Genomic DNA, 22,943 nt, shown 5'->3' with positions numbered 1-22,943 from the left:
TTTCACGGCTAATACGTGATGCTTGTCATCAGGCTGTTTCAGAAGAAGTATTTTGTAGGGTGGAGTTGTCTTCTCAAACGTGTATGCATGGAAATGAGCTAAAGGCTTACATGCAGTCGGAGCTCTCTGTTGGCCACTCCTGCACCTGAAAATTACCTTGTGTGTGCGGTCCTGAGTGCACCCACACACCTGGATGGCCTCCATGGGTGTACCATGGGCAGGAGCAGGCCATGCATCTTTGGTCATGCAGGCCATGCAGTCACAGAATCAGCAGATGGCCGAGGCTGGCAGGTACCTCTGAAGATCACCCGGTCCAGCCCCCCTGCCGAGCAGGATCACCTAGAGAACACTGTGCAGGATGGCATCCAGGCAGGGTTTGGATATCTCGAGAGAAGGAAAGTCCACAACCTCTCTGGGCAGTCTGTCCCAGCGCTCTGTCACCTCGCAGCAAAGAATTGCCCCTTCATATTGAGCCAGGACCTCCTGTGCTTCAGTTTGTGCCCCGTGCCTCTCGTCCTGTTGCTGGGCACAACTGAAAAAAGACCGGCTCCATCCCCTCAGATATATGTACACATTGATGAGGTCTCCCCTCAGTCTTCTCTTTTACAGGCTAAGCAGGCCTAGCTCTCTCAGCCTGTCCTCGTACGACAAGTGCTCCAGTCTTCTAATCTTCAGTCCTCAGAGACCCAGTTGGGTACCAGAGTGCTGCCTGCCACCAAAAGATAAGATTTTTAGCAGGGGCCATATTTTCACTGGATGTGTCAGGGCTAGGCACAGATTCTCTATGGTGCCTGGAAACTTGGCTGCAGTAGGGATGATTATTTTTCATTGAGAAGGCGTGTTTGTCTGCATTCTGCATTTTGAAGAGTGGTGGGTATTTGCTAACTTAATTTAACCTTCTGGCAAGTTTTGGGGAGAAGAGCTCTACTTGCGGAAAAATTCAGCACTCTGGTAGACCACAACCCTTCTTTTTCCAGTCGTCTTCTTTTTCAGTCATCTGCAGCAAGTAAAAATTGATAGTCCTGGTGTCTTTCAGATTATGGAACCTTAATGAGGCAAAAATACCCTGTTTGCTTTAGGAATCTGTAAGTGACCAGGGCCTTTGAGATCTTACTTAGAAAACTTAACAGAGGCTTTCAAAGTGTTGGCTTAACAGAAAATCAAAACATAAAGCTGGTCCAACATCCAGAAGGTGTGTAAATAGAAAAGTTAGGCATGTGCATTACACTGAGAATTAATGGTTATTGCAGGCTGGGCCAACTGGAGACAGTTAAGGCTGTCTCAGCCTTGCCATCCCAAGTGTGACATTTCATAGGAAAGAGCTGTCATCAGGCTTTCATGTATGTGCAGGTGAAATGAAAATGTAACCCAATCTGAGTTACACAAAGCGCATCCATTAACCCATTTATGTGTCCACATCTTTAGAAAGTCATGGCAGCAGATCACCCTTGATAGACTTGAGGAAAAATTGTTACTTCACTGGTTCTTGAAAAGTCGAGGAAATACTGCTCTTGATTACCTAAGCAAATCAGGCGATACAATTTACAGAAATTCGTTGGCAATCCATGTTAACATTTCCATTTCATGGGAACTGGTGGCTGTATTCTGGAATACCATGTCTGTACACAAGTGTTCTGGAATGGCTGACCAACAGTAGTTCGATTATTCAATTTTTCTGGTAAACAAGGCAAATAAGACAAATAATTTTGTCAAACAAGGCAATTTTTTTACTAACGTTGATTTCACCTCTGGACTACTGTTATCTATGCGATTACTGTACAGAGGATGGTTCATGTTCTGTAAGGAAACGTGTGCAACTTACACTGATGCAAGATAAGTTTCTTTTTTTAATTGAATTGGCTAGCTAAAAGTCTCCATGCATCCCACTTAAAATAATCTGCAAAGCCAGAGGCTGAACAAGAATACTGTTCTTGATAAGCCACAGTCCTCCACACCCTTCATTCTTTGTAATTTCCTTCCATTTTTCCTACTTTTCAAGTCTGTATTCTAGTTTTGCATAGGTTGATAAGAAAAAATAATTGCCGAATAGGTAGGGGTTAAAGCACTGCCTGGCCTGTGTGTTGATGCATGGATCTGCTGCGTTCTCCTGAGTGATCTTGAACAAGCTGGCTGATGTTTGTTTCAATTCCTCTTCTGTGAATCATAGATAATATGTCCCTGCCTCATCAGATTGTTGTGAGGATGTATTAATTTGTGTTTGGTGGCTTCTGATATTACAGTGATGCAAGGTATAACATCTCTCTCATGCAGTTGTGAAAATACTAAATTATGCCTGTACTCACAGAAGTCAGAAACTAGAGATTATAAAGTACAGCAGCAAGTTTGGTGGGTTTGTTTGCACTTCAGTCAAATAGTACATGGCCCTTCTGAGTCTGTAGGCTTTTCTATCGTCAAGCCAGTAGATTACCAGGGTACTCGCACACCTCAGTAGTGAGGAGTTGCCTGTGTTTTTCTATCTGTGGTTTTGGTTTGGTTTGTGTTGCCCTATCTCTTTCAAAAATGGCAGGATGTACTGACTTTGGAATATATACTTAATCAAACGTGTGATAGTTATGTTTCGAGTATAGCGATAATCACTGTAGTCAGTTGGGCTGCTTCTAATAATCTCCACAGCAACTGCATTCGGTAAACCCTGATTCATGCGGTTCTGTGCCAGATGCTGCATGTGGGCAGTGTGCTATCTGCTGGAAATGTCACGGTAGCTAAATGCTGCACGCTCTGCTGGCAGTGCTTCCCGTCATGTCCCTTCAGAAAAAATGGGAGCTAGCTTTTGTTTTCGCTATTATTTGTTAAGAGAAATGGGCTTGTAAATGCCACTCTTAATGTTCCTCCGTCTCTCTCTCCAGAATATTCAAACAAAACCAGGAAGGCTTGGTAGCAAGTGGTTTCTGGTTTCTATTTCATTTGTGCCTGCATGTGGAAAGTGACATTGTGAAGTTGGTTATGCCAGTGCAAAGGCTTTATATTGGTTTAGCTCGAACTTGATCCTATCTAAAAAGGCGAGGATCATAGGTTATTAGACGTCCTTATTCTGTATCTTTAGTTCTTCTGTCTACTTTGTATTTTGGCTTAACGCTTGCACGTGTCCCTGATAAATTTCAGGAGTAGTAATTAGAAACAATTTCTAGAATGTGTTCTCTTCCTCCCACTCGGTTTTATCCTGGCCTCTGACAGCTGTTATTGTAGTTACTCATTCCACCTGAAATGGTGAAATGCAGAACTGCTTTGGAGGTGGAAGTGTGCAAAATGTCAGGAATTGCCTCAGAGGAGGCCTCTCTGTGATGACTGGGATGCTTCTTGCCTTTCGCATGCATACCTAGGTTTGATTTTTCGGAGGTGCTGAGCACCCGCATTTCCTGCTGACTGCAGCCAGCCTTTCTTCTTTCAAAGTCGCACCTCTTTTAAATGCTTCTAACCCTCAGCTTCTTAAGCTAGCTTTCAAAGCTGGCCTGGGGGCACCAAAAACTTAACTCAAAGATTATGTTATAGACCCCTGTGGTGGGGGAATGGTGGGAGAGTTAGCACCTCTGGGTATGTGCCCTGTAGAGTTGCTCTTTGTGTTGAGCTTCTCATAGAATGACTTTGCAATTAAATTCATGCTTTAAATTCAGCGCCAAGGTTGAAGTTTTGAAAAGATTTGTTGTATAATGTGTTTTTTTTGGGGGGGGAGATGTAGTGAGTGCCTGGCGATCTGGTGTGTGGAGGTGTTTGTTTTATGGGTTTGAATGTCACTGTTTTCCTTTGAGCTTTTTTTTTTTCTGTTCTGCTGATATTTAGGAACCATTTATTTAACACTTAACTCTACTTATTTGTATGTGTTTTGCAGGAATCCTGTGGAGCCTGCCCTGGGAATGGACATCCACCTCCATTTCTGGAGGAGAGTAATGCCAATTGAAGAAGCCTTCAAGGCGAGCCAACAAGTGTGCTGATACTCTCAGAAGAGCGAAGGGAAGGGACGACCTTCCAGGCCAACAGCCATGCCTTTCGGGCTGAAACTACGACGGACCAGACGCTACAATGTCTTGAGCAAGAACTGCTTTGTGACCCGGATCCGTCTGCTGGACAACAATGTCATTGAATGCACCCTGTCTGTGGAGAGCACGGGGCAGGAGTGCTTGGAAGCTGTTGCTCAGAGGCTGGAATTACGTGAGGTAAGAGTAACCCGGGGAAGACCATCTGTCACTTTATAATTGGACACATTTTTAGCTCAGACAGTCTGTTCGTTTGAATTGTGTTATTCGTATTGCTGGCCAGATGTGATCAACAGCTGCAGCTTGGACAAGTGTTTTCTGGTTGCATGAAGACTGAAGGTAGAACAGTACCCAGGCTTTCATACTGTTGCTCTTTCATTGTGGATTTGAGAACTTTGTGTAATACGAAGGTTAATTTTATTTTCTTAGTAAAGGATGGGTATTACTTTCTGAACTGGGATGCTAGTGGGCCAAGTTGCAGTCATGTTTATCTGAGTGTTATCCTAATTTTGTTGACACTTTGTTGAACTATGACAGTGGGAAGGAGATAACTGACATTTAAATATACACCTTGACATAAATATATTCTTGTTATTAACATACTGAAACAGGCAGTAGTTGTGTTACAAGCCAGAGTAACTAGGAACAGTTTGAGCATGTTTTTTCTTCCTTTTGTTTAACTGAAATATTTGGCATCTGAAGCACCAAGGGTTATCTTTTACATTCCCAATACCTCTGAAAAAGTTAAGAAACATAGACTTCTCTTATTAAAGACTGAAATCCTTTATTTTCTTGCTGTAGAGTTCAGTGCTTAACTCGAGCCATTTTTAGAGGGGCTCAAACTCTCTCCAATGCATGGCACATATGAGCAGTCTTTTCTTACCTTCTGTGGACTCATTATGTGTATCCTGCATGCTTCTAGGCTTTTGCAAACCACAAATTAAAAACCATTGCTTGGGAATTGCTGTATGTTGTCTGGCTGTCCTGATGGATGCTTTCTATAAGGACAGCTGGGAACTCTGTTAATCTTGCAGTGTCTTATATTTGTTCATATAGGGCCTTTTGTAATGGTGGCAACTGGAAGGTAGAATACAAAGAACTAGTACAGATGAAAAATAAACACTCATTTTAGTATATCAGAAATTACGAAGAATGAGAGAATAGTTTTACTCTGTGTGTGTCTGCAAAATAGGCGGAGCAATGTGCAGGCAGGAGTAGGGCAGAGTCAGAATATTGTGTTGTGATTTGATTTATTTATTTTCAAAAAGGGATTTTAGTAGAAGTATTTTTACTACCCCAATCTTGTAGGTGTGAGGAGTTCCTAGTAACGACAAATGATTTATTTTCCTGTTGGTGGTACTTTAACCTCCTTACAGAGGCTAGGTCTTTCCCTCTCCTTCCAGTGCAGAAAGGAGTGAAATGAATGAAGTGATTCTCCTTGTATTTCTTGTGGGTTTATCTAGTTGGTGCAGCAGAAATGTGGGGCCTAATAATGCTTTCGATGCAGGTCCACCTGCATTTGCAAACAATAGTTCTGTCAGTGGGTTAGCATTTTTCTTCACAAAGCATTTTGTGATTTCAGAACATGTTTTGTTCCAAAGTGGAACAAAGCCTGAAGTTTCAAAATTTTCCAGAGAAAGAGATCAGACAGTGGAGTAGCAAAGGAAGTTGTTTTGGTCAGTATTCAATTTCATGGGGGTTTTGTATTGCTTTGGTGTTTTCTTTCATTTTCAAAATTGTTTGTGTCACGTAAAAAGAAATGTCAGCACAAAAAGTTTGTGTTTCAAGATGAAAAAATATTTTAACAACGCAAGAGAGAATGCTTTGATGTTGTTGGAACGTTTTCCTCTTCTTTCATCACCCTCCACGCTTTTTTTCCAAACAGAATTTTGGCAACGTTGAACCAATTTTGTTAAGTTCAAATTTCAACAGTGCAGCATATTTTAACAGAAGGTCTCTTTTGTCTTTTTTTTTTTTTTCCTTATGAATGATTCTGGTCGTATCTACTGCTGCTTTAAATGCTTAGGAGATAAGAGAATTACCTACCTCTTCAACCCTGAGAGAGTCTCCCTGCATCCTCTCTGATCCTCACATAAGATATAGCTGGAATTGGCAAGCTCAGAGGTGCCTATTGCTCTGTGCTGTCCTTTCTCTCTGACCCTAAATTCAGTTCTTATTCTGACCTTCTAGTCTTCCTGGCATGGTTTGCAGGGAGAGAAGGCCAATGTGATCATTTGGTGACTGTTCATGACCCCCTCTAAGCCTTCTGTAATTTTACAATTCACTGACCAAGTAAATTCCACAGAAAGGGTCAAAGGTGTTTTCACAAAGCTTATGTTTCTAGAAGATTTCTGCTGTTAGGTAACTGGGTAGAGGAGAGAGACCCGGTAAGTGTGCTGGTCGAGGAGGAAAAACAGCTTTGCAAGAAGCCATGTTGGAAAGAGACTTTATGAATTCCCTAAATGCAGCAAAAAAACTACAGTGGCATATGAGTAAGGCAGAAACCAAGTTTCATTAAATCCCATGCTTACAAAACTGTTAAAATCCTGTTTCCTCCATGCAGCCTCAGGTAAAAATATCTGTTCTTTTAAAAATAATCAATTTTTGTTCGATGCTTTCATTTGTTCTTATATTGAAATAAATCCCAGGTGTATCCCAACTTTTCCCTTTGTGCTAGGAACGTATACATTTCACTTGAGCTGATTTCTTAGAAATAAAACAAAAAAAGCTGTTTGAAGCCCCTGCCAAAAAGCAAAACTGTTTGAGATGACTGTATGTATTGTTGTGAAGGGCTGTCAATCATTACACCACATATAACTGAAAAACAGTATCTAATGGATTATGCATATTTGTATTTGATCTCTGGGGAATGCAGCTCCCTCCCTGACTGAGTCAGGGTTCAAGAATAGGTCAGTAGAAAGTGTAGCCGTGTAACTCCTGTACAATCTGTTTTTACCCTTTTCAGCAAAGCTTTTGACAAAGCATCAGGTCTTGTAGCTGAACAGTTACCAGCTTCAATGAAATGAGCTCTTATGCTATCCGTGTAAAAATGAAAAGGAGGAGGGGAGAGAAAGGGAAAGAGGAAACATCCTCTTAGAATCTTGTATGTGTCTGCACAGATTATAAAAAGTTTTTTTTTAATCTAATGACATTTTTATCTTTGAGTGAAACTGAGTGAACTTGCTCAAAATAAGCTGTACAAATCTGTTGTGAGACTTAATTTCTCCATTCTGTTCTTTGCTCACTTTATAAAATAACTTCAAAGAGCTTAGGATGTTCTGACTTACTTTAAGGTTTGTTTTTTTTTTAATTTTATTTTGCATAGGGAATGGGATGGGCAAAGACAGCTGGGCAAGAAGGTCCCTTCTAGCCAAATTTACTCTTGGATGTTGAACCCCACAATGGTACCTCCAGCAGCACAGTGTTGTAAAACCCAGCCGCAGCAACAGGATGTCAGGCTGAGCACTACTTCCCAGGGCTGACCATTTGTTTCTGTTCTGTGTTCTGGCCTTTTTTCTTTTTTTTTTTTTTTTTTTTTTTTGTTTTTTCCCCTCCTTTACCTGGAAGATCACCGCTCCTCAATGGGCAGCCTGTGTCAGGCCGCCGGCTCGCCTTAAAGTTTGACTTGGTTGAACTTGTCTCGACAGTGAAGCTGGGGCTGAGTTGAGGCAGTGCTCACATGAGAGGCCTTCTAGGAACAGTTGGCCGCTGTAAATGGCGCCTTCCCTCTGTGCGAGCGCCCCGGGACAGCGGAGTTTAATGCTTTTTGCCTGGAGGAGCTGGAACTCTGCCTCTTCCTTGAGGATAAATATTTAGTTGGCTGCTTAACCAGATGCCTTAACAAACACCGAATCTGTCTCGCTAGATTTTTTTGAGTGAGATTTGCTGGTTTAGTGAGTGTCTGTAGCCTGGTGGTGTTGACAATCCTGCTGGTTTTGCCTGGCAAAAAGGCAAGTGTGGAAAAGGCAAACAGGCAAGTCCTCCGGACTTAGGAGCACAGCTAGCACCAAGTACAAAATGATTGCGTTGTCTCCTGAACTGACAAATACATCTTTTTTTGTTGTTTATTTTCCTCTTTTAAGCACATTTTTTACTGTCCAGTTTTCTGACTTGCTGTTTTTCAAAGATTACCTTTTTACTTAATGCTATTTGGGTGCACAGGTTCTCTGGTTCAAACCACATCTCCCATGTGAGCATGAGCCGGGTCTCCTTGTACCTCGGGTGGAGTGGTTGGTGCCTGGTAGGTGGGGAAAATTTTAAAACCTTGAGAGCAAATTCACGCAAACTCTTCATGCAGGGCTCTTCTTGCATTTGAAGGTTAGGCAGGCCAAAAACACTAGCAACCAAAGCTCTTTGTGCACAAAGTGGACGAGGGCACGTATATTATGTGTTATAAAAAGCTTACCATCGGGGGTATCACCAGAGCCCCTGGCTAGAAGAAGAAGGGTTTTCCAGAAGTGAAGGCATTCATTTCCTGTGCCACTTTGCTGATTTTACCTCCTAGAGCAGCCCATGTTGCTTCAGAGCCTCCCAGGATTGGATGTTGATATTTATTCCATGAAAAGTGGAGTGGAGTCAGTGGTTTACTTTGCACGGATGGACAAACAGACCAGCTTCTGCAATCAACCTTGTTTTCAATCAACTGCTTATAGACGAAAAAGTTCTGATGTTTTTATTATCCCCTCATCTAATCTGTGGGTTGTTTGTGCCGTAAAAATGTGTTGTGGGCTGGAGTGTATGGCAGCACATGACTGAGATGCTGTAAGGCCGTCTGCAGTATCATGTGGCTGGTCACAGCGCACTGGATTTGAAGGTCCAGCTATTTCCAGTCCCACGTTCCTCTGATCGTATTCAGGAACTACTGATGTTCCTCGGGTAGAGGGTCTGTCTCTTCCGGCGTTTGCAGTACTGGTTGTGGAAGTCCTTCTACACAGTGAGCAGTTAAGAAATGCTAACATTTTCAAAAAGTAAAATTCCCGGCAACTGGAAGCTGGAATTCAGATAACTGTGGTGCTCCTTTCTTCCAAGCGCATGCATTTGTGACTTGATCTCTGCTCCGCAGTCTATGTTTAATGTAATTGCTTGATCCTCTGCAGGCAGCTTTCCAGGAAAACAGACGTCTTTTGGCTGTGTGAAATGCATGCTTGCCACGGGGCGGTCTGCTGCATCTGCTGTGCTCTAGAAGCTTAGATCTTGCATTCCCTTCACTTCATGTTGCTTGAAAGTGATTCAGATTTTTTTTTTTCCTGGATGTGGTATATTAAGAGCCTTCTACTGTAGCAAACCAACATTTTTGTAGCCCCCACTTTTCAGTGTGGTGGAGACTGCTCATTCAAGCTGTTTAACTGTAATACCCTCAGTCCCTGGAATAATTGTTTTAGACTTCAGACTGCAAGTTGAAGCAGTCGATTCAGTTGCTAAGGTGTTTAAAAAGTACTTGTCACTGAAAACTGGGGTCCTGGGTAATGTGGCTGTTTGCTTTTTAAGGTAATACGGAAGATTTGATTTCACAGGTCTGCACAGTTTCTTGCTGGGGATGAGCTGCCCTGCACTGATTTTTCAAGAGTTCATATATTAAAGGATTTCCTTTATGAGGTGGTGAAATCACTGTGTGTTTTTCTGCTCTCACATGAATTCTTTTCCTTTACTGTCTCCACTGTCCCTCCCACCTTCATTTTAATCTAATTACTATCACAGTCAGCCGGTCCAAAAGAACTTCTAATCAAGCGATGTCTCCACAGGGAGTAAGCATCTATCAGTGAATTAGAGAATTTTTGTTTTAAGCTTATCCTATGGGAGACGCTGACTTCTTGATTTATTTATGCCCTGAAATTGATTGATTCATTGGAGATGCCTTCTCTTCAAAAAGGAACCAGCTTGCTACACTGTACCAAACTAAGATTAAAGAGAAAAGACTAAGCAGTGTACAAGGTTTGACATGCTTAATTGGGGGATCAAGTTGAATTAGTTATCTCTTCAGTTATGTGCTAGTCTGGACATTCCCCAAACTTGGAAATATGTACACGATGAGACCGTAAAGTAAATACACCTGTACTATGATTCACTGTTTTTGCATATATTTTGCATGCTGTCAGCTATTAAAAAAAAAAATAGAGCAATGTTGCCTCTGCTGCTTTGTTGTAATTTTCAAGCAATTACATTTTTTAATACCACATTAGTTGCCACGTCTTGTATGCAGTGTCATGGTAAATACAATGATTTTTAGAGAAGTATCTTTTCCAAAGTGAAACAGGCTGGTTATGGGTCCTTTTGCAAAGTGTAATATTGCTATTTGCCTTTACTTTTGACACGAGATTTTTGAAAGTGAGAACATCTGGGAAATTCAGTTGGAGAAATCTTGATGGCTAATTTCTAGGCCAAACTTTTTGAATGGAGTAAAAGTAATTTCAAATGAAAGCTTTATTAGACAGGCAACAAGGCTTTTTTTTTTTTTTTTTTTCTACTCATTCTCCAGTATTTTCATTTAAAATGTGGTGCTATGGATAAAAGAATGTGACTGCCTGTGGAAGGATTGTTGTGCAGTTAAATTATAATAACAAAATAAGTATTTATTTTAGGGTTAATCTAAGCTCACAGAAACTACTGGGAGATTTTTATTGAATAGGAAGTCAGTTGGATTAAATCTCAAGAATGTTTTTGAAATAAAACAACAGAAATATTCAGAAATAATGATCCTACTTTTGGTTCATAAATCTGCTTGGTGTCCAAAAAGTTTCTTTTGCTGTTTCAGTTTGATTTATTTCAGTGTTCGTACAAAGTCAAATTTTTGTGTTGAGGGCATTGATGGAAATCTGCTGATGCTGTCAGCTGAAATATTGTAGAAAAAATGTTGGTATGAACTTCACAGTTAGGGCTACAGTCAGATTTCCAAGCAAGGAATGGCTTTTTTCCTTTATTAAACACGAACACCTCTTTTGCTGCTTTTCTTCATATCTCTAGTTACGGTACTTGCTGTTAATTGTAACATACGTTTTTGGGCAGTGCTGATGAGGTGGGTTGAATCTCACAAATGATTTTTTTATTTGTTATATTTTAATAAAGTATGCATTGTGTTCTGTATCAAGAAAATGGTTCTGGTATTGGTAGGTAATTGTTGATATGTATATAGCTCTGCATTATTTTATAGTTGGAAGAATTGCCTTGTCCTTTGATTGCAGTGGGCCTGATCTCATGAAGTCTCTGTGCTTTGATTAAGACTTAATGTTTGCTGTCTGTTCACAAGGTGCAGGTGTAAACATGTCAAATAAAACTGAGCCAGGCACTTTCTGTAAACCATTTGTTACCTGTGCCATAATCTCAGACAGACCTCTCGTATACGTTTGGAGACATAAGAGAGTTGATACTACTGCATGAAGTCTATTGCAGTATTAATTTGTCTTCAAGGCTGTTCTAAAAGCCACAGGACATTAAAATAAATAAAAAAATACTCTCATGCTGCATATGGGAATAGAAGATTTGACACAACGCCATCTGTTCTTATTTGCATTTGTCCTTGGTTTGTGTGTGTGGTCTAGCTGAAAAAGATAAACTGACACTATTTTGTTTCTTTATCTAGACACACTACTTTGGCCTTTGGTTTCTCAGCAAGAGCCAGCAACCCCGCTGGGTTGAACTGGAAAAGCCTCTGAAGAAGCAGCTGGACAAATTTGCCAATGAGCCTTTGCTCTTCTTTGGGGTAATGTTCTATGTGCCCAGTGTTTCCAGACTGCAGCAGGAGGTAACAAGGTATGTGGATTCTCTCTGTTCACACAGTGGTGTTATAGCTGGGAGGGAACGGACAGTTGCTCTGTTTCTGGCATTCAGTATTTGCTCAGGTATCATCTGGTTCTTCTCCTTTCCTGCCTACAGCCCACATGGGAAAAAGAAAGAAATCACCACTAGGTTATATCAGTTAGGAAAAAAAAAAAAAAAAAAAAAAGTAGGAGTATTGGTGAATGACTGTATGTGGTAAGCTGCAGAAACAAAAAAGCACTAATAGATACACGTTTAAAACTCTGAAATACATTTTAAAAGGGACCACAGTGACCATACCCTTCTTTAACCTCCTTCTGATTAAAAGAAAGCCATAGACAGATGACCTCTATATACATTTTCAGTTTATTATTCTCGTGTCTACCTGTGCTTTGCTGCATGTGAACTTTGGTTTCTTTTCTGGGTTTTGCCCATCCCATTCCTGATCTTTCCCCTTATAGTTCACAAGAGGATTAAAATTGTTAGAGGGTATTAGTCCTTTAATTATGATCAGGGTGTACCTTTGCAAACAACTTATGTGGGAATTACTTTTTTATTCAGAGCCCTGTGCTGTGGTTGTAACAATGCAACTGTTTTGAGGGGCTGTTCTTGTAAACCACATAACTGTGGTTTGCTCACATCTGTGTTGTCGTTGGGGGGATGGGGGGGAAGCCCACCTCGCCCCAAAAGGGGTGGGCTTGTTTTCTTTTTAACCAAAGTTATTTCATTTATCTGGTTTAGAACAAAGTTGCATCAGCACAACTGTACACTGTGAGGTCGAGACTGGAGTAACTGGGTAAGGGGTACAGTCTGGCAGAAGCTTTCTCTACCAGCCTTGAAAAAATGTCCTGTTGCTGCAAATGTGAAATTCACTACATGGTCATCATGTCTAAAAATGATGTATAAATAGTTGAGAAAGAGTGGATTAGTTCTAAAAAGTGTGCAAGATGTGAAACATTCTGGGGATTTGCAGATAGTATATTTTAAAGGATATGAAGGATTTTTTTCTTAACGCTGAACTGGGGAATCGGGTAGGATGCAAAATACATGATTTTTAAAATGACAGATGTCAAGAAGTCTCTTGACTACTGTTTGTGTAGAATTCTTGCCAAACAGTGGGCTGACACCATAGAACAACTTCCATTTCCATGCAAGTAGACTTGAGACTGAACGTCAATGGTTATCTGTAACCGTGTGTTCCTGTCTTGTGTGCTTTGGGAGAGGGAAAACTCATATTGTTTCCTTTAGAATTAATTAACGTGAAGTCAGAATGTCTGATTTTTTATTTTTTATTTTTTTCTGTTGCTCACATTTGTTAGCACAGTTCTGGCCTAATTGTGTGCAAGGAACAATTGTAGATACTTGGATGCTATTATCTCTTCGAGCTGCAGCCTGCAGTGCTGATTGCTCATTCATAGCTCACCTGCAGAGGTATATTTGCTCATGGTGCACAGGTTGGTAATAACAAAACATTTCAGTGACAATTGAACTTCACAGCACTCTCAATTTGAGTGGCTGCTGATTTTTTTTTTCTTTCTGATGTGATGGATAACATGAGCTGTAGAGACTTATAAGTGCTTCTCATATTTCTTTGAATATCTGCAGCAAAAACAGCAGCTTCCTAAATGGATCTCAGATACAGAATAGCCTGTTAAGATTTGCTTTTTGTCTCTTGAAAAGGAATTGCTTCACTGTGGGTGTTGTAATGGCAGCAAACCTTCAACTGTGCAATTCGAGGTAGATGCAGTAAATTTCAAGTTCAAAGTGATGAGTGGCAGGGACATGGAGTACTGTTCTGAAAGAAATGGCAGAGGAAAGCATAGTCCAAAGTGTGATTAGATGGACAAATAGCATTGGTTTTTAGGTTTCTGGGGGGCTTTGCTTACTTGTGGTAAATAGATTAAACATTTGTTTTGAAATTGAGACTAGCTGCTTTTGGGGTTAGATTTGATTGTGACATGACTACCTGTGATAGTGAGACCGGACTTGCCTACTCAGTGTGTATGTGTTTGACTTTCCTATGTGTGTATGCAAATAACAAATCTGTCTTAAATACAAAACTTCTGATCAAGTACTCATCTCTTTCTGGGAAGCTGCAGAACCACCACAAACAAATAAACCCAACCTCAAAACAAAAACATCACCAAAGGCTGAAGCTGCAAAGCTAGTGACAGCGCTGCTAGCATTGAACTTGTTACCTTTGTAAGCTCTTCATGATGGAAACATCTCTAACTCCAGGCTTTCCTGGATGTGGTGAAACCCATCTCTCAGTCCAGGCTTTCAGTCAGTTGAAGATTCCAGCATTGGCTAATGTTCCTATGATGAAAAAACAATATTCTGAGAACACTTCAATAAACACTTGCATAGGCCACAAGTATTCAGAAACCAAGGGATTAGTTCACTGAGATGGTTGTACTCTGTAGGGTTATAGACTGTGGCTTGATAGCTGGTTATGAAAGATTTGTCCCAAGTTAAATATTCTGTCCTACTTCCAGGGACTGCAGCCCCCACACCTGATGTGCTGTTGTTGGGAAGAGGGGATATGATTCAAGACTTTTAGGCTTTGCTGAGCAAGAGGAGCTCTGCTTGTGGGGTTGGTCATGAGCCTTGAGGCAGTCTTTTGTTATCACTTTTATTTGAAAGATCAACTCTTCAAAGAAGTCTTTGGACCATTTTGTGTTCTGCAGTTGGTTGGCGATTGGGACTAACAGGAGGAATACTTGTACAAATAAAAAAAATCCTATTTAGGTGAAGCTATAATGGTTTGTTTATAAAATTGTAACTTCTGTGCACTTCGTTGTTGGAAGCTCTAAAATGCTCATAATGCCTGTAGGCACCTGGAGTTTAGCTGCCTGCAAGTGTTGGTAGTGATTAGGAGCTTTTCATGGTTTTGCTGGTAACTTCCTATATTGGACAAGCCAAATGTGGATGCAGAAATGTGAGTAACACTGCTCTGAGCGCTGTGTCCCCCAGTGGCAAATAGTCACTGTGGAAACCTGTCCATGTGTGACATGCTGGTAGAGGAATTTAATAGCAGTCTAGCGACTACTAATAACTAGTCAGTACCGTCCATCTGAGGTACAGCGTGAGAGTGTCAGCTGGCATGCTGAAGCTAAACAAAAGTAGCAGCACTAACCACAGAGTGGTTGAGGTTGGAAGAAGTCTCTGGAAATCACCTAGTCCAACCCCCATGCTCAGAGCTGGGGAAGGCTGCTCAGGACTGTGCCACGTTGAGTTTTGAGTATCTCTGTGGAAGGAGACTTCGTAACTTGTCTGGGAAACCTGTTCCACTTTTTAGTCCTCCTCACAGTAAAGGTGTTTTTTGATGTTTAGATGGGAACTCATGGATTGTAGTTTGTGCCCTGATGGTCTCATTTCAAAGGTGTGGATGACTATGGAGGGGGTGAATGGGTTCCCTGCGTCACTGTGTAACTGCTTGCTGAGGGCCTTTGGAGCTGCAGGCGCCTGTAACATAACTGCAGGCACAGCCCTGGCTCTGTGGGATGTCTGTAGTTCGGGCAGGGCATAAGGAGTATTTGTGATAATGAGAGAGAGGAGGGCCTGTGCGATCCTCGGGAAAGAAAGTGAAAACATCTCTGACAGAGCGGCCTATTCAGTTAACAACTCCTTGAAGTCAACCTCTGAGGCCTGCAAGAAAAGATGAGGCAGAGAGGTATTCAGGGGAACACACAATTTGTTGTAGCAGGTCACATCTGACTCTGTGGCTTGCTTACTAATTTGTTACTTGCTTAAAGATGCAAACACCAGTGGTAAGGGTTTTGTTTGTTTTATGGTGTTTTTTTTTTTTTTTTTTTTTTTTCTCCTCAGACAAAGCTAAGTGGAGCACTGGGACAGAGTAAGAAGCAGCAGTAGCACACAGTAGCTCTTGTTTGGCTAGTGATTTTGCGTGCAAGTGGTGAGGCTTCTCAGGACAGCTGTGTTTCCTGACCTATGATGGAAGCTTCCGGCAGATATCTTTGGGAAACGTACAAAAAGCAGCCACCTGCCTCGTCTTCCTGGCAGAATTAACAAAATATTTTTGCCGTGCCTTCCTCTCAGAGTAATACCATTATACTCTTGGTGCTGGGCTTTCTCCTAAAAGACCTTTTTCCACCCCCTAGTCCTCTTGTTTCCCTATAGTAGAGAACAGTAGGGAACTGTTTCTTTTTCTTTTGTCTTGGGTTGAGGCTCCCATTTGTACATATCTTCTGATCTTACTCCTACCTCTTCTGAGATCCCAGTGACTCCAGCATCTCTTCCACCCCTAGTCCCAGCATCCTACCTGCACCCAGCCCCACAGACATCTTCCAGTGGTAAGGTAATTACGAAGTATAGCCCCATGATCATTTCCTAAGGCATCAAAGGACTTCCACCATTTTATAATTACTGTAATTAAAAAAAAATATATCTTTAAAACACACCAGAAAAGCCAAGTTAAAAAAAAAAAATATTTCTAGGCTTGATGGAAGCTACAGCAGATGCCATTTGTTTGGGAGTACAGAGGCTGGCACATTAGCAAAAGGAATTTTTCATGGAAGGCTCTACAGGCTACTTAGATAACCTCTTTTTAGTCATCCAGCTGTTCTTGGAGTGAGCAGCCATCGCAGGTGGAGATGCTGCACATGCTTTTGGCATATTTAAGGCACCTGGGATTTGCATACTGTCTGATATAAAGCAGTCTTTGTGATGCCCTGTAGAGTAGATATTTGCATAGATTAGAAATATAAATCTGCCTTTTATTTTCTGCGAACTCCTCAGAGGGGAGGCATCCTTTCAACCACTTATTTAAAAAAAAGTAAGTCTTTGTACAGTGTCTAGAGTAAACAAGAGTGCTTTCACTGTGCTCCTGTTCCAAAAACAGAGAACCCCCACACTCTTGTGGCTTTCTGAAAATGTGTGTGCAGTGCTGCTTTCTGTACCAGTATCAGACAATCTGTGTCCATCTATGTTTTTTTGTTTACATTTTCAAGGGTAAACTGAAGTAACATTTTAGTCCTCACAGTATCTCTTATCTTCACACATCATACCGCTAAGCCTCCTGTGCAGGAACAAAGGTGTGGTTTGGTCTGTGTTTTTTTTTTTTTATTTTATTTTATTTTTGGAAGAAGCTTTCCATGTCTTACGGTGTGCTCTGTACCTAGTAATGTCTGGTGGGGTTTGCACTGTTGCAGAGTGGGACATAACAGTGCAAAACAAGAGCAGTTCCCAGTCTCAGTGCCATGGGTGGGCAGGGCACCTGTGTCACTGTGCATGGCAAGTCTGGTACGTCGGTGTAGGAAGAGATGTCCTCCATGTGTGCTGCATTGGGTGCTTGCCCCAGCTTCAGCTGTCAGCTCTGCATTTTCCCCAAAGAGCATGCTGCGCAGCTTTTCAGTGAAAGAAAGCACTGAATATTTGGAATAGGACGACTGCACCTGCATTCATGTGTTTGCAGGTGGAGAATTAGTCTGTGGCTGCCAGGCCTGTTTTTTGGAGGGCCTGTGAAAAGTCAGCCTTGAACTTACCCTCCTTTAACTAAATGAACAATTTCCTCTGTTTTGTCCCTTTCTTCAAAATTTCTTCTAGCTGTTTTTTTTTTTTTTTTTTTTTTTACTGCTTATCTTTTAAGAAAATATTTCTTCATAATCCCCCACCTTTCCATTTCTTTACTTTTCCTTCAACATCTAGGTGAAGAGTTCAAAAACAACTGGTTTTATAATGCACAGCTACAGACGATTATGACTGAGTTTGTAAATCACTTGAGGATAAAGCAGCAAGGAAGAATATGGTGTGTGACCCTTCCATACTTACTGGAAAAAATGTTCTGGCAAATCCACTTTTTTTTATTGAACTCTGGACTTCTTTTCCTTCTTCTCAAGGTTATTTCCCTCCTCTCAAAAAAGTCCTTCTTAAGCTCAAGTGGGCGAGACATTTATCTTTGCTTTTAGTCTGTTTTGCTTTGCTTCTTTTAAACAAGTTAAAGCTTCACATCCTCATATGTTGTTAGGTTTTAATACAAGCACAGTCAGCTGAGTTTTTGCACCAGTCCCTTTTTTTTTTTTTCTTTTTCAAATGGTGCTTTTAATTGCTCTGTTAAGGTTGGGTAACATATCCTTGTGTGCCAGTCTGGTTTTGTGGCAGGCTCAGTGATGTGGAACTCTTTTGACTGTTAGGGTAGTAAAGTACATTAAACTGCTTTGCTCTTCATGCTTGGTCACATCTCCAGCTTGTGGCTGTCTGAGAAGCCTCTGTGTGTACCTCCAAGTTCACGGTAGTTGATTTTGAGCACCGTGGTGATTCCATTGTCCAAAATAAGCACTTCGTATATCATGGTGTGTCAGAAAAAAACAACATGATGTGTACCATACGGCTTGTTCAGGACAGCCCTGAGTGTGTTTGCCTGCAGTGATGGGTTGGGGCAGGTTATGTGGTTGTGCTTGTTAATACACCTTTGGTAGACCCTTAGGAATTTTTTAAACCCCAGTTGTTCTTAAGAATTCAACAATACATTAAAAATACGTATATGTATATGTGTGTGTACATTATATATATATAAAAAAAGAGAAATATCATGCAGGATGGGAGGAGAAGAGAGGTGTGATTAATTTGGATGGGTGGGCAGATGAGTGAGATGTGGGGGCAAGTGGGAGGGTGGAGTATTTTAAAAACAAAAGGCCAGAGTGTGGTCTCTTGCACCTGGAGATCTGACCATTCAGTATCACTGGGGTAACCAAGCTGAAAAGTCTGCTTTTAAAGTTTGGTTTTCATACAGTGGAAGCCTTACTGCCTTGTCCAAACTTGTCCCTCCACAAGAACATTTGTCATTTTGAGTTTATGGTGTATTTTGTCCCAGCACATTTTAAGAGTATGCCTGCTCTATTGAAAAGACATCATCCAGGAGCAGGCTGTATAGTTTGCAGGGAAATTAATGCAAGCAGTTTCCTGTTGCCCTCTTTTCTGGGAAATGTCTAAACTACTGTGCAGGTGCTGTCAGCTGTGCTGTGCTTGCAGAGCAACTCTGGTCACATCACTCAGAAAAGGCCACAACGCAGCCCTCACTTAGCATGGGAAAGAGCTTTGTGGCCACCCACCTGGAAGGATGATGCTCGTCTTTGCTAAGATAACTGTTAGCTTCAACACAAATGATACTAATGATCAGCACAGGGTTTCTGGTTTTATCTATTTTTGGTTAGGTCTCTGTAGATTTTCTTTGTTTCTGATATTGGGCTGGATCCTTGCATAGCATGAGCCAGTATAGGTTCTCTTCTAACAATGCTTCCGACTCCATAATGATATAAATTTATACTATATACATTGTATTTCTATTTTAGAGCTATGTTTTATGGACTGTAATTTTAAATGACTTTCACAAATTAAGACAATTGCTTCCATACACAAAGGTCATATAAAATGAGCAGAAAAGGACAGGTTGGCAGACCTTCAAAATGGAAGATAATTTCTTCCCATGATTCCTGTCAAACTTTTTGTCCTCGGGTAAATGATTTGGAAAGTGAAATTGCTAGATAGTGTTTGCAGGGTAGTGGTAGGGAATGATTATGAGCATGGCACAGGCTGAAAACTGATCTATATGTGGCAGAACTGATGCTTTCCTTTGAACTGAAGAACGAGAACGTGGTGTTGTATCATGAAACCAAGTAAAAGAGTCAGGACAAGCACCAACATAAATGTCTTATTCACAAGAATGCATTGTGATGTTGTGATGGGGTCTCTCAGAGGAAGCATCAGGAACTCTGGAGCTGAAATTTTGTAAACCTATGGGAGATGAAATGTCTGCTGGAACTGAATCCTATTTTAGTTTAGATTGAAGTTGCCAGCCTGTCTGACCCTACAGATCTTGGTCCCGACTGTTTCTGACTGGAAGTCCAGTTTATCTTGCAGGGCTGGGAGAAAGGCTTAACTCTTGGCGTCATTGGTAGGTAGAGGTAGTCCTAAGTCCCTGGGGATCCCAGCTGTCTTCTTTTGGATGATTCGATAAGGGGTCCTACAGTGACTTGGCAGTGCTGGCTGCCTTCTTCCAGCTGCAGGAATTTAGGATCAGCCAGCAGCCCTCAGCCACCCCAGCTACTGTCCAGAGAGCTCATGCAGCCAGGGGAGCAGCTCTGCAACTGCTTGCAAGCTGGATGAGTGTTAAGAGCCTGGTGTGGCCACCCAGGCTTAGGCAGTCTGGGGTATTTGCATTTTGGTGCTCCTTTGATGGTTTTATTGTTTTGTTTTAATTATTAGACTTTTTTAAATATTCCTGGCTACTGCAGCATAAAAAAACATACATTAGGCTTGTTGCCTACCTTGTAAACAAGCTGATACTTAATTAGCTTTAATGTTTTTGGAGGACAACAACAGCAACAAATAATGTACAGTATTTGCTAAGGTCTTCTTGTGTTCATATTATTATGCATTGTTTTGCTTTTCAGTAATATTCTTGGTTGAGGGGTTTGGGCTCTTTTTTTTTTTTTTTTTTTTCCTATGTATTTTAGTGAATGTTTGAACTGTAACTTAAAAATAAGAGCTCCTTCAACGCAGACCTAAGATTCAACATTAATTCTCTGTTTATAAAATAATTTGCTGAGGAGGGCAAACCCTTCTCCCTGCTGACTTTCTTCAGTGAATGGGGAGCTTGTTCTCTGTGTGTTGATTATTGAAAGCTGAGCTCTTTGTGCCAGATATTTTAAGAAGCTGTTGATGCTTAGATCTAATCTATTACATTACACTTTGCTTTTAGACCAGAAAGTGAATGTGTTTTCATGTGTGTGGTTGTGCAGTACATATGTAGCAATGCTAAAAAAGCGTTGCGTAACTATAAATACAGTCTTGGATACTTCAGCCTACATTCTTGCTTTACTGTGTTTTGAAGGCCGCGGCGGTGATGGTTGGAAATGTTGTAAGTGGAATGTCTTGGCATTAGGCAGCACCACATTTTCATCTGATCATGAGGAAATAATACCTATTTTATGTTCTGCTGCTTAGTCACGTGTTCTTACATATCTCTCCTCTAATGGGAACTGTTTGTATTCTATTTCAATAGACCTGACGCTTTTTGAAGTTCTCTAACCTATTTATTGGGCCCTTTTAAATGGCAACAATGGTTACATTTTGAGTTTTTACTCTCCTTAAAGAGAAAAAATACCACCATTTACACAGCGTGCTGGAGCTTTCTCTTTTGGTCTTAGGTAGACCAGCTTGAATTCCTCCATGCCAGTTAGGCTGCTGGAAGCATTCACGCCTGGGGTACGGCACTCAGCATCCTCCTCTTCTGTCGTCTTAGGCACATGTGTTGTTGAAGGCATTGCTGAGTCTGTGTGTTGGATGGGTGGCCCTAGCACGCGTTGAACACTGAGCAGCTCTTACTAGAGGATGAAGAGTGTGGATGGCTGGAGGCCTGCTAGATGTCAGCTACGGTTGTGCACGTGTAGAAGCTGAGGGGAGACAGTCCTGGGACCGGGAGACCTGAGCATACACAGCAGGGCACGTTATGGAGGACTTAAACACATGCTGTTGTGAGGGCAGAGAGTTTGGGTGCTATACTTCTCCTAAGGCATCTACTTCCACTGCTGGAGGAGTTGTGAGAAGTTGGTTAACAACATGGCCTAGCTAGATCTACTCTTGAAGCACTCTACAAGAAATCTGCAGCTAGCTGTTGAATTCCAAGAAGCTTATCAGGTTCAGATAGGATATAGAGGTATAAAGGAGCAAGCAAAAAGTGAATTTTGTTTTGTCATCATTTCATTTCTGAACAGAAATAATGATTTGTAGGCTTGAAATTCAAGCTTAATGTCTTGTAATAGACAAAAACACTGCCATCACCACGATGGATGCGGAGCTTGTTCTCTTTAAAATGAAGACTGAGCTTCAGTTGAGAAGATTTTGTAAACTTTAGTGAAGAAGCTTTTGCTCTGGTGGTTGTTCGAATGACTCTAAACAGGGTAATTTTTGATGGATTTTTGTTCCCTGAAAGTTGTTAGTGTATTGTTTTCCTCTCATTAGAACAGATAGACACAACTATAAAAGCAAGTAGAGGTGTGTTTTTTATTCCTTTCCTACCATGCAGAATTTCTCCTTTCGTTTAGACTTTGACTTTTTATGTTCCATGAAGAGAAAGTCATTTGCACTAAATTAACTGTCACTGAATTTGGGAGTGAAGTAACTCTCAGTGTGCATATGCAGAGAATAAATGTGTTTTTGAAAGGTGAAGTGCAATTTTTTTTTCTTTGTTCTTTCATTTATTATTGGCATCAGGAAAAGCACTGAGAAGAAATAAAACTACTTATATTGTTTTCTTTTACCTTAAAAATAGCAGCAAAAGCAGGAGCAATGTAGTTCCTCGGCTGTGCTATGCAACAGTTACAGCATTAAAAAAATTTACAAAGACAATACTGTTTTCAAATGGTAAGGCTATATTATGTGCTGGAAAACTTGCAGCACTTCAGGGCATCTGTTAAATTGTCTTGTCAGTGTTTCCAGTGTTCTCAAACAGAATCCAAGGGCTTGATTCTGAGCTGCTAGGTGTCGTTAGTCATGTCTCCCATCGGGACTGGCCACGGGTAAGAACATTCAGGGCATGGAAGCACTAGGAGTGTGTGATAGTGGATGCAATTCAGTGTTGTGGGTGTGTTACATTATGTCAATGTAAATGTTTTATGTACAGGCATTCCTCTGAGCTGGCAGTTAGCACAGAGCAGAGGACGTGGTTTGTAGTAGCATGGAATAAATGCAAGAAGTAATTGCTAACCTAAAAATAGTTCATGTTTTAATACACTTTTATGAAAATAAACAAGCCTATGGAGTTCTAATATCAAACAAGTGACTTGCTGGTACTAGAACTGTTTCCCTTTGCTCCTTTAATAGTGGAGAAGAAAGAGGAAAAAATTATTGTTGCCCATACACTAGAAAGAACACTTGCTTCAAAGTAAAGGCCAAATGATGCATGGTTATTTTTTAATGTTTTTAATAAAGGACAGTTTATCATCCACTTCACTTGTGATTGCCGTACCAAGGCCCTGCCCAACTTCTCAGAGCTTGGTTCTGACCTCTACTGCACTAATGTTTTAAGCTAGACTTCTCAGGGAGAAAGTGTTATGCATGTTTTTAAGCTATTTGTTATGTTTTTGAACAAAAAAAGGGAATCCATTAGTTCAGCAAATCTGTTTTTAATTTCTCACTTGTAGCTTACAATGGGAAGCTTGAGTGTTATACTGAGAATTG

General features: G+C 41.0%; 1 protein-coding gene across 2 annotated transcripts in view; it reads left to right on the top strand.

The window, feature by feature from the left end:
• The window catches only part of PTPN14 (protein tyrosine phosphatase non-receptor type 14), a 108,793-nt gene that overhangs the window by 37,179 nt on the left and 48,671 nt on the right, over positions 1–22,943 (top strand). For both annotated transcript variants that reach the window (XM_035320160.1, XM_035320162.1), the window contains exons 2-3: positions 3,848–4,172; positions 11,569–11,738. In XM_035320160.1, coding sequence (XP_035176051.1) covers positions 3,999–4,172; positions 11,569–11,738 — 344 coding nt within the window. In that variant the 5' untranslated portion in view covers positions 3,848–3,998. The remainder of the gene's footprint in view (positions 1–3,847; positions 4,173–11,568; positions 11,739–22,943) is intronic.

The sequence above is a fragment of the Oxyura jamaicensis genome, chromosome 3 (genome assembly GCF_011077185.1).
Source record: "Oxyura jamaicensis isolate SHBP4307 breed ruddy duck chromosome 3, BPBGC_Ojam_1.0, whole genome shotgun sequence".
Classification (NCBI taxonomy): domain Eukaryota; kingdom Metazoa; phylum Chordata; class Aves; order Anseriformes; family Anatidae; genus Oxyura; species Oxyura jamaicensis.
The sequence above is the reverse complement of the archived record's forward strand: the minus strand, read 5'-3'. Positions and strand labels throughout refer to the sequence as shown.